Genomic DNA, 9,798 nt, shown 5'->3' with positions numbered 1-9,798 from the left:
CAGCCTGGTCTACAAAGGGAGTTCCAGGACAGGCTCCAAAGCTACAGAGAAACCCTGTCTCCAAAAACCAAAAAAAAAAAAAGCAAAAACAAAAACAATAAAATAAGAACAGATACGAAACCAGCATTTCTCAGGAACTTGTGAAGCCTGTTCCCCTCTATCACTGGCAGAAGGGACACATGTCTCCCTGTGGTGCCTCCAGGCTCCCTCAGTATCACAAGTACCAGTTACACATTTCACAGTCCATGCTAGCGTCCTAGCCCTTCTCACTCCTCCCCTATCCTAAACTCCCGCAGCTCATGAACTTCCCTTCCTCCAGTTACTCATTCTTTTTTTTTTAAGATTGATTTATTATGTATTCAGTGTTCTGCCTGCCTCTATGCCTACAGACCAGAAGAGGGCGCCAGATCTCATTACAAATGTTTGTGAGCCACCAGGTTGCTGGGAATTGAACTCAGGACCTGAGTGTAGCCAGTGCTCTTAACCCCTGAGCCATCTCTCCAGGTCCAGTTCCTCATTCTTATAACCCTGCTATTTTCAATGTTTCTCTCTGTCTCTATGTGTCTTCTCAGCCCCTCACAAGTCCAGCATACTCTGGAGTAGTCATGTCATCAGTTTATTCAAAAATAACTCTGAAGGCTTGTATCTGAAGGTGTAGGAGTATATGCTTAAGCGTTAAATTTAGAGTATATAATTGAAGATAAAACTAGAAAGCTAGCCGGGTGATGGTGGTGCACACCTTTAATCCCAGCACTCGGGAGGCAGAGACAGGTGGATCTTTGTGAATTAGAGGCCACCCTGGTCTACAAGAGCTAGTTCCAGGACAGGCTCCAAGGCTTCAGAGAAACAAAAACAAGAACAAAACAACAAAAAAAGAACAGTTGTTTTTGCAGAAGACCCAGGTTTGATCCTCAGCACCCACATGACAGCTCATGACTGTCCATATCTCCAATGCCAGAGGACCCGACAGTTCTCACCCAGATTCTCACATTTGATAGCAAGCAGTTACCCAGAGTCAGCTTTCCAGCCTGCTCCCCGCAGCCTTTTTTAAAATTTGGCTGTTTTGATATGGGGCTCACTTAGTAGCTTAGTCTGTCTTGCAACTCACTATGTAACCCTAGCTGGCCTCAAACCTGGTGGTGGTGGCACACATCTATAATCCCAACCCTCAGGAGGCAGAAGCAGGCAGATCTCTGAGTTTGAGGCCATCCTGGTCTGCAGAGCTAGTTCTAGGACAGTAAACACTACACAGAGAAAAAACCCGCCTCAAAAAACCAAAAAACAGAGAGAGAGAAGAGAGAGAGAGAGAGGGAGAGAGAGAGATCTCGGTAAAGAATTCTTAGTAGTCCTTATCTCTTCAGCCTGTCCTTTCCATTTATCTGTAAATGACTTCAGTGATTTGCTGCAAGCTCTCGACCCAACACGTGGAAGGCCTGGAGTGACAAAATCTGCCTTCTTGATTCTGCTTCACGTTTATGAGGCCAGCTGCTTGTCCTCCGTTTCTAGTCTAGTTAATTCTGTCCTGCTACTCGAGGAAGTAGATAGTGGCACAGACAGCACACAGGTCATTGAAAAGCCTCAGGGAGGAGTCCTGCAAATCTAATCCCAGGGCAACAGAAGTGTGGTCTCTAAAGCCGGAGGACAGCTGCGGCTCACGTGACCTCCTACTGGCGCTGTGGTCCCTCAGGCATCAGGGCGTGATTTCTCAGGACAGCTATTTGCTGAGAGGTGGGGCTGGCGGCGTCCGCACGGAAGAAGGGCGATGCGGGGGAGTGTCAAGTTGGGCCGCAGACGCTTCCTATTGGTTGGCAGCATGTCGGGGCGTGTCCTCCACAAACTACGGGCGGGTGGGGCTGGAAGCTGCGGGAGTCCAGGGTAGCTTCCTACCGCGCACCTGAGAGCTGACGCCCCTAGTCGTCGAGGCTGCGCTCGCTCTGTCCCAGACGCCATGAACCGCTTCAAGGTGTCCAAGTTTCGGCACATGGAGGCCCGGCCGTCCCGCCGAGAGGTGAGCCCGGACCGCGGATCCCGATCCCTCGCTCCTGGTCCCAGATGCGTGCCATCCTCTTGTGCGAGCCGGCGCACTGCACACCCTGGGCTGCGGAGACCCTCTACCCCGCCCCTCTCCGCCCCCGAGCTTTCCACCCGGAACCGCTCCCTTCAGCTGAGCCCCAGAGTCCGGGCCGCCCCTTCACTGCCTAGAGGACAGAGTCCGGAGCTCTAGTGACGCGCCCTGGCCACTGGGTGATCCCGGTAGGCCTGGCCAGTTTCCCTTGCCCTGGGACCCCCAGGAGGCCTCGCAGCCCTCCCAGCCGCGTCCAGGCCTCTGCTTCCGGTCTGCCTTGCCGGGAGCCGGGTTGGGAAACTGCAGACTTGGGGCTTCTCTTTCCTGATGTCTATGATCGCCCCTGCCTGGGGCTGGCCTATGTAGAGATGCACCCTTTTCTTGTCTCGGGGAGAGTGAGGGTGTCATCTGGGGAGGGAGCCCCTTGGCCAGGCAGGCTTCCTCCCTTGGGTTTCCGCCTGCTCTTCCTCCTCTGCTGGTGCAAGCTCTTCTCTTACTAGGGTGATGCTACTAGTAGCGGTTAGGGCCTGGAGAAGCTAGAGTAGGTGGAGCCTAAAGGAAGTGTCGAGGACAGCATGCTTGTTGAGTTTTCTTCAAAGACCATGCCGGCCCAGGACTATCTCCCTATTATTTGGAAAGCCTGGACTATCTTCGCATAATTGGGCTTAGGAATTGACCTCTAGTGACAGTCGGTGGCCCAAAGCAAGTTATGACAGCCCTTCTCCGTTTCCTTCTCTGGACAGTATCCTCTCCTTGCCTACTGTGTGCTGCCCAGCTTCATGAGCTTGGGCAGTGAATTGTGGCATTTCCCCTCCCCTGTGGCACTTAACAGCCTCAGGAGGAAGATGGCCAGCAAGCACACTATACTGCATTGAAGAACACCCAGGGTTGTGTGGGTGTGTGCTATGATGTGAAGTGCTGAAGTCGGGGTTCTCACCATTGTGGAGAACGCTGCCTGGGAGGTGGATTGCAGCTGAGGCCAGAAGGGTAAGAAGTAAGAAAAAGCCCAGTGAGAAAATAGAAAGTGGACCCAGGATGGACAGAGGGCAGGGTGATGGATGAGTACAGGGCAGAGCTGCAGAGGAGGAAGTTGGGTTTTGTTCTGAGTACAGTGTGGAGTCATTGAAAAGTTGAGAGGAAGTTTATGTTTGAATCAAGAGCATTGCTAGGAGTGCAGTAATTACTACTGGAGGGGTCTGGGGAGACCTTCAGGGGCGCCTTCCTGTGTGGACCTCCATCCAATAAGTTAAACAGACAGGTCCATGGAACTAGGGGCCTCAGGGAGGGCTGCAAACAGTTTGTGTGATTGGAGGTGGGCGAGCAGGCTGTCCATTCTCCCTTTCAAAGCTGTTGTCTGTCACTGTAGAGTAAACATGAATCAGGAAGGAAAAGTAACGTTTGGGAGCCAGGTGGTGGTGGCGCACGCCTTTAATCCCAGCACTTGGGAGGCAGTGGCAAGTGGATCTCTGTGAGTTCCAGGCCAGCCCGATCTACAAGAGCTAGTTCAAGGACAGGCTCCAAAGCTACAGAGAAACCCTGTCTTGAAAAAAAAAAAGTAATGTATGGTACTGATGTTCTACTGGGTGGAAATGGACACCAAACTAGGGGGTATGGCTGCTTTGTCACCAAGGAAACGGGGACCTTGCTGATCTCAGGTGCAGGACAGGTGCTCTTCCTCTCCCCCACATGTGGGGGTGTTCACATTATTGCTTTTCACTTAGGCAAGGGAAGAGCGTGTTCTGAGGAAGCCAGGTCTTTACCTTCTCCTGCTGAGTGTGGGTGTTTTCAAGGGGCCTTGGGCTCCAGGAGAGCCCTCTGCAGAGAATCTGCAGAAGCCAAGCCCAACTTCTGTTAGGTTGTCACTTCTTTGTCACCTTCCCCCTCTCTGAACTGAAATATTCCCTCCACAGACACATGCGCCTGCTCTGACAGCCTCTTCCTCCTTATTAGGGAACTGATTTGCGAAAGAAAATCACCCGCTTAGCTACTTAGATTATTTCAAGAACATTTGGTATTTTGTAGAGGACTCTGGGACAGATCCAAAAAAGTTCAATTCCATATCCAAAGGAGTAATTCTCTGATGGTGCAGAACTCAGGCGGAGTTCCCTAGGCCCGAGAAAATGAGTTTATTAGTAACCTGCTTGCTGGGCAGGGCATACGTGAAAACACGAGTTTCATGTCCAGAACCTAATGTGATGCTATGTGCCTGTAATCACGCACAGCTGCACAGACAGCTCACTAGTCAGCCAGCCTCGCTGAATTTGTGAGTTCCATATTCTGGGTAAGACCCTGTCTCAAAAACCAAAGTGGGGCTGGACAGTGGTGGTGCATGCCTTTAATCTTAACAAATGGGAGGCAGAGGCAGGTGGATCTCTGGGTTCAAGGTCAAACTAATCTACCTACAGAGCTAGTTCCAGTATGGCTAGGGCTACTCAGAGAAACCCTGTCTCTAAACAAAACAAAACAAAAAAAGTGGCTGGCCCCTGCGGAATGACACCAGAGGTTGTCCTCTGGCCTCCACATTTACACATGTGTATACACACACACACATGCACACACATACACACACACACATGCACACACATACACACGCGCGCACACACACAGAAGATGGAGTTTCCTGTATTAGGGCCCTCTCTAGGCACGAGTAGAGACCTGACACTAACCATCTTGCTTATTGTTCATTTGCAGGCCTGGATCAGTGACATTCGTGCTGGAACTACCCCCACATGTGGGAACCACATCAAATCAAGCTGCAGCTTCATTGCCTTCAACTCCGACCACCCAGGTAGGGAAGTAAACATGGGAGAAAGGTTTAAACATCATCACCATAGATAGGGTGAAGAAGGGCAAGGTCCATTCACACTGGAGAGTTGGAACGGCTGGAGCTGGGGGGGAGGGGCAGGCCTTAGACCCCTATAAACTGCTCACCTTATAGGGGGTGTTTGTACACAAATCATGGTGGCTGTTCTAGCCAGGCGGGAGAGAACCCGGTGCTTCTGTTTCAGCCATGCCACAGACAATTCCCCATCTTGTATCTGGGCCTTGGGTGGCTGGGATCATAATGACCGTCTGAAGAGCCCTGTGCCGGGTGTGGAGCGGCATACCTATAATCTGTGCTCCAGGAAGCCAAGTCTGGAACAGCGTGAGGTGCAAGCCAGCCTGAGCTACCCAGACCCTATCTCAAAGAAAGAAACAAAACCCCAGAAAAAAATAAAAAAATAAAGCCCTGTGTTAGATGGGACTCCCTTGGCTGTTTGTGACAACACAGACAAAATAACGTAAGCACAGGACAAATACCTTTTTTTCTGACTCAGGACTTTAAGAAGAGCTGAGTCCAAAGGTTCATAAGTACTGTCCTCGCCCACTCTCTACCCCCACCTCACACCCATCCCTGTAGTTTTTACAGATAGAGTCTCACATTGTAGCCCAAGCCAGCCCAGCACACAGGATTCTCTTGCCTCAGTCTCCGAAGTGAACCATCTCACATGGTCTCCAGTTTTTCTCTTGGTCCCCCAACCTGGTTTGGGGTGCTGGCTTCCTTCTCTGGTGAAGATGGGAGGAAAGCCCAAAGGTTAGCCCAAAGCTAAGCTCCCAGATGATCTGCAGTGTGAGAAGAAGCAAGCCTCTTTGCCAGTGTTCTTTACATCCAGTGCAGAGTTTACGCCAGAGAAGAACTAGGTCCCTTCAAAGTCAGGAAGAAAAGCGACAACTGGCTTTCAGGAGGTTGCCTGGTTTTGGGTCTGGTCTCCTCTTGAAGTCTTCTGAAGGGAGGTAAGTGGCACCCGTTAATCTCAAAGTCAGAACCCTTGTGTTTGTTTAATAGGTGTGTTGGGCATCATATCTCAGGAAGGCCATGGAGAGAGCAAGAGGCACGTGGCCTACCTTGGCTGCCATTCAGGTGAGTGGTGCTTGATCGAAGAAGCCTGGGTCCAGGGATTCACGCATACTTGGTCCCACTGCCTGTGGCTTCTTGTCCCCACTATGTGTTCTATAAGATATGTGGGGTCAGAAAGCTGTACCTGGTTTGGAGTTCTGGCCTGGAGGAGGGAAGCTGGACATTCCAGTTCATCAGCAAGAGAAGGATGTGCAGTATCAATCCTGGACACCCAGATGTCTTACCTGAGAACACAGGAATACACACACACAACTCATGTGTCTCTTACCCTGTGTTCTCTGGAGTCCAGCAGGACACCACTCATTTCTAAGGCCCCTTCCCAGCCAGGCTGCTAAAAGCCATCCAAGGAAGTAGTTGTGCTGGGCTACAGGGTGGGATTGGGCCCTTACAAAGGGTTTTTGTTTGCTGCAGCTGCTTCTGGGGTCACCAGCAGCCTGCCTGGCAGCCTGCCCACTTTGGGGAAAGTTTGCTCTCCCCTAGGCATTGACCTAGCTGGCTCTGTCTCTATAGCTTTAGCCCTATGGACTAGAGCTCTCTTGTTGAAGACCTGGGGTGAAGGAAGAGAATAAATCCTTAGTTCTTAGGCAGGGTAGGAGGAGGGAGAGTCAAAAGTAGGGGTGCTATCAGAGTTATGATTGGGGAGAATTAAGTCATTAATAATGAAAGCCAAGATTTATGTAGAGTCCTCTGGGTGTTTTCCAGTCTAAATTTGTTTTGTTTTGATTTTTGAGACAGGGTTTCTCTGTGAAGCCCTGACTGTCCTGGAACTCGCTCTGTAGAATAGGCTGGCCTCAAACTGCATATGCCTCCTGAGTGCTGGGGTTAAAGGTGTGTGCTACCACATCTAACCCAATCTAAATTTTGTACAATTTTTTATGCATATGGATGTTTTTGCCTGCATATATGTGCATCACATACATGTCTGGTGCCTGAGGAAGCCAGAAGAAGTTGTCAGATTTCTTGAAATTGAAGTTATAGATGCTTCATACTTAGCACCATATGGAGACTGGAAATTGAACCTGGGTCCTCTAGTTAAGGCCAGTGCTCTTGACTACTGAGCCATCTCTCCAGCCCACTAATCCAAACTTTGAAAAAGTTTCAAGATGTCATTTGGATACCATATAGAGTGTTTTTTTTTTTTAAAGTGAATAGTTGATTTTTGTTAAGTTTTTTTGTTTTGTTTCTATTTTAATATGTGTGGTTGTTTTTGGTTAAGTTTTTGTTTCAATGTGTGTGGCTCTTTTTTTTGTTTTGTTTTGTTTTTTGTTTTTCGAGACAGGGTTTCTCTGTGGCTTTGGAGCCTATCCTGGAACTAGCTCTGTAGACCAGGCTGGTCTCGAACTCCCAGAGATATGCCTGCCTCTGCCTCCCGAGTGCTGGGATTAAAGGCGTGCGCCACCATCGCCCGGCTCTGTGTGTGGCTGTTTTGCATGCATGTGTTTGCCACGTTCATGCAGTGCCTTTGCTATTGGATCTTCTGGAATCAGAGGTAAAAATGGTTGTTAGCTGCCAGTTTTTTGTTATTGGTATTGTTTTGAGACAGGTTTCTCTGTGTAGCTTTGGAACCTGTCCTAGAACTCACTCTGTAGACCAGGCTGGCCTTGAACTCAAAGAGATCTTCCTGCCTCTGCCTCCTGAGTGCTGGGATTAAAGGTGTGTGCCACACTACCCGGCATTAGCTGCCAGTTATAAAGATAGTTATATGTATGAGCATCCTGTTTCCGAACACTTCTAATTATCTAGATCCTCTTGTGGTTAGTAGAATCCTTAGCACAGCAGTCCAAGGCAACCATCATTTTACTCTCCAATTCTCATGGTCAGAGCCACCCAAGGTTGGCAGGAAAGCAGGCAGGAAACCCTTGGAAACCACAGTCACCCAGCCCAGTTCCTCCTAAAGTAGCATATCTGGCTGCACCTCCAATTGTGGAAGGCTCCCAGGATTCACCCCACAAATCTCCTTTTGGATTAAGCAGCTGGAGTGGATCTCAGTTTTATACTAGGGAGGGGAATATGTGGTGCAGGATGAACCAGAGCTAAAAGGGAAAACAAGGTTGGTACTTCGGGGTGAAGAGGAAACATGGAGGTGGCGGGTAAGGAGGACACTGCAGATGGGACAGCGAGCCGGCATCAGCAATGCCAGAGGCACCACTGCTGTCCCTACTGCTTGCCTTGATGTGGGTGAGAATCCTACTTTCCTTCCAGCCAGGAGAGACAAGGAAAGTGGGTGGTATGGACAGGCGGCCCCTTACAATGACTTTGGTCTGGATTTCTAGCCAGCAGGATCAGGCAGTAGAGCAGGCGGCTGGCATCTAACAAAGGAGGAAATGTGGTAATGAAACTGAGTCACAGGGTGAGTCCTTGCACGCATAGACCTCCCTGAATTCCCATGACAACCCAGCAGTTAGTACTGCAGTCACTTCCCAACTAGAAATTGAGGATACCAAACCCCGAAGGGTAAGAAACCTGCTCAGAAGAACACAGCTACAAGGGAGTGGGCTGAGGGCTAGTTCCAGCATCTGCTTCAGAACCTGGGCGTGCTGCCTTTTCTCCATTGGAACAGCGGCAGGTCCCATGGCCAGCCCTACTACCTACATCTCAGGCTGTTCTAGATGCCCCCATTGCTCTGCTCCTCTGGCTGCTAGGTGACCCAGGCAAGCATACTCCAAGATGAAAGGCTGGAAGACAGGGAACCTTCAAAGGCAGGGCAATGGTCAGAGTCTAATGTACTCAGGGTCTTTCGTCATTGGCCAGAATAGCACTTAGTATCTCTAGCGCAGACTTTTTTCCCATGTACCTCCTTATTCTTATATATGTGTGTGTCTGTCTATTTTATATACATATGTGTATATGCACTGTGTGTGTGTGTGTGTGTGTGTTCTTGTTTTGTTTTTTGAGACAGAGTTTATCTTTGTAATCTTGGCTATCCTTGTACTTGCTCTGTGATGAAGCTGGCCTTGAACTCATTTGCCTCTGCCTCTCAAGTGCTGAGACTAAAGGCATGTGCCACCACTGCCCGGCATCTTTTTATATTTTTCTACCTTTATTTTTGAGACAGCCTCTCATGGGGTTGTCCCAACTTCCCAAATAGCTAGAATTACAGGCTTAAAGATCTATGCTACAGTGGTGGTGCACACCTTTAATCCCAGCACTCAGGAGGCAGAGGCAGGCAGATCTCTGTGAGTTTGAGGCCAGTCTGGTCTACAGAGCTAGTTCCATGACAGCTAGGGCTGTTGTTCAGAGAAACTCTGTCTTGAAAAACAAAAAAAAGATAAAGAGGAAAGATCTGTGCTGTGAGGTCCAACTTAGGGAGGGTTCTGGGGAACTAGAGCTCATTACACCCAAGGGCAGCCTGCTGCCAGGGCTTCTGCAGAGAAAGACTCTAAAGTTACCACTGCACCAAAGCTACCGGTTTGCCCACAGATGACTATTGCAGCTTTTATGTAGAGTCTGCTGTTGAGAGGGGGCTTACTATTTTTCAGAACCTGGGGTAGCTCCCTCATAGGTAAAAAACACCAAGAGACAAAGATAAGAGCTGGCATGTCTAGATCCTGATTCTGGTTCTGAGCTTCAGGGGTTTGTTTCTGTTTTTTTGTTTTTAAGATAGGGTTTCTCTGTAGTTTTGGAGCCTGTCCTGAAACTTGCTATGTAGACCATGCTGGCCTCGAACTCACAGAGATCCACCTGCCTCTGCCTCCTGAGTGCTGGGATAAAGGCGTGCACCACCACCCACCTAGGTAGAGGCACTTTTTTTTTTTTTTTGGTTTTTCGAGACAGGGTTTCTCTGTGGCTTTGGAGCCTGTCCTGGAACTAGCTCTGTAGACCAGGCTGGTCTCGA

At 49.5% G+C, this 9,798-nt stretch overlaps 1 protein-coding gene across 1 annotated transcript in view; it reads left to right on the top strand.

Annotated features, from left to right (window-relative positions):
• Nucleotides 1–1,830: 1,830 nt before the first annotated feature.
• The window catches only part of LOC101984360 (coronin-7), a 61,520-nt gene continuing 53,552 nt past the window's right edge, over nt 1,831–9,798 (top strand). The window contains exons 1-3 of the mRNA XM_013347033.2: nt 1,831–2,008; nt 4,757–4,853; nt 5,892–5,966. Coding sequence (XP_013202487.1) covers nt 1,949–2,008; nt 4,757–4,853; nt 5,892–5,966 — 232 coding nt within the window. The 5' untranslated portion in view covers nt 1,831–1,948. The remainder of the gene's footprint in view (nt 2,009–4,756; nt 4,854–5,891; nt 5,967–9,798) is intronic.

Source organism: Microtus ochrogaster, chromosome 7 (genome assembly GCF_000317375.1).
Source record: "Microtus ochrogaster isolate Prairie Vole_2 chromosome 7, MicOch1.0, whole genome shotgun sequence".
NCBI lineage: Eukaryota > Metazoa > Chordata > Mammalia > Rodentia > Cricetidae > Microtus > Microtus ochrogaster.
The sequence above is the reverse complement of the archived record's forward strand: the minus strand, read 5'-3'. Positions and strand labels throughout refer to the sequence as shown.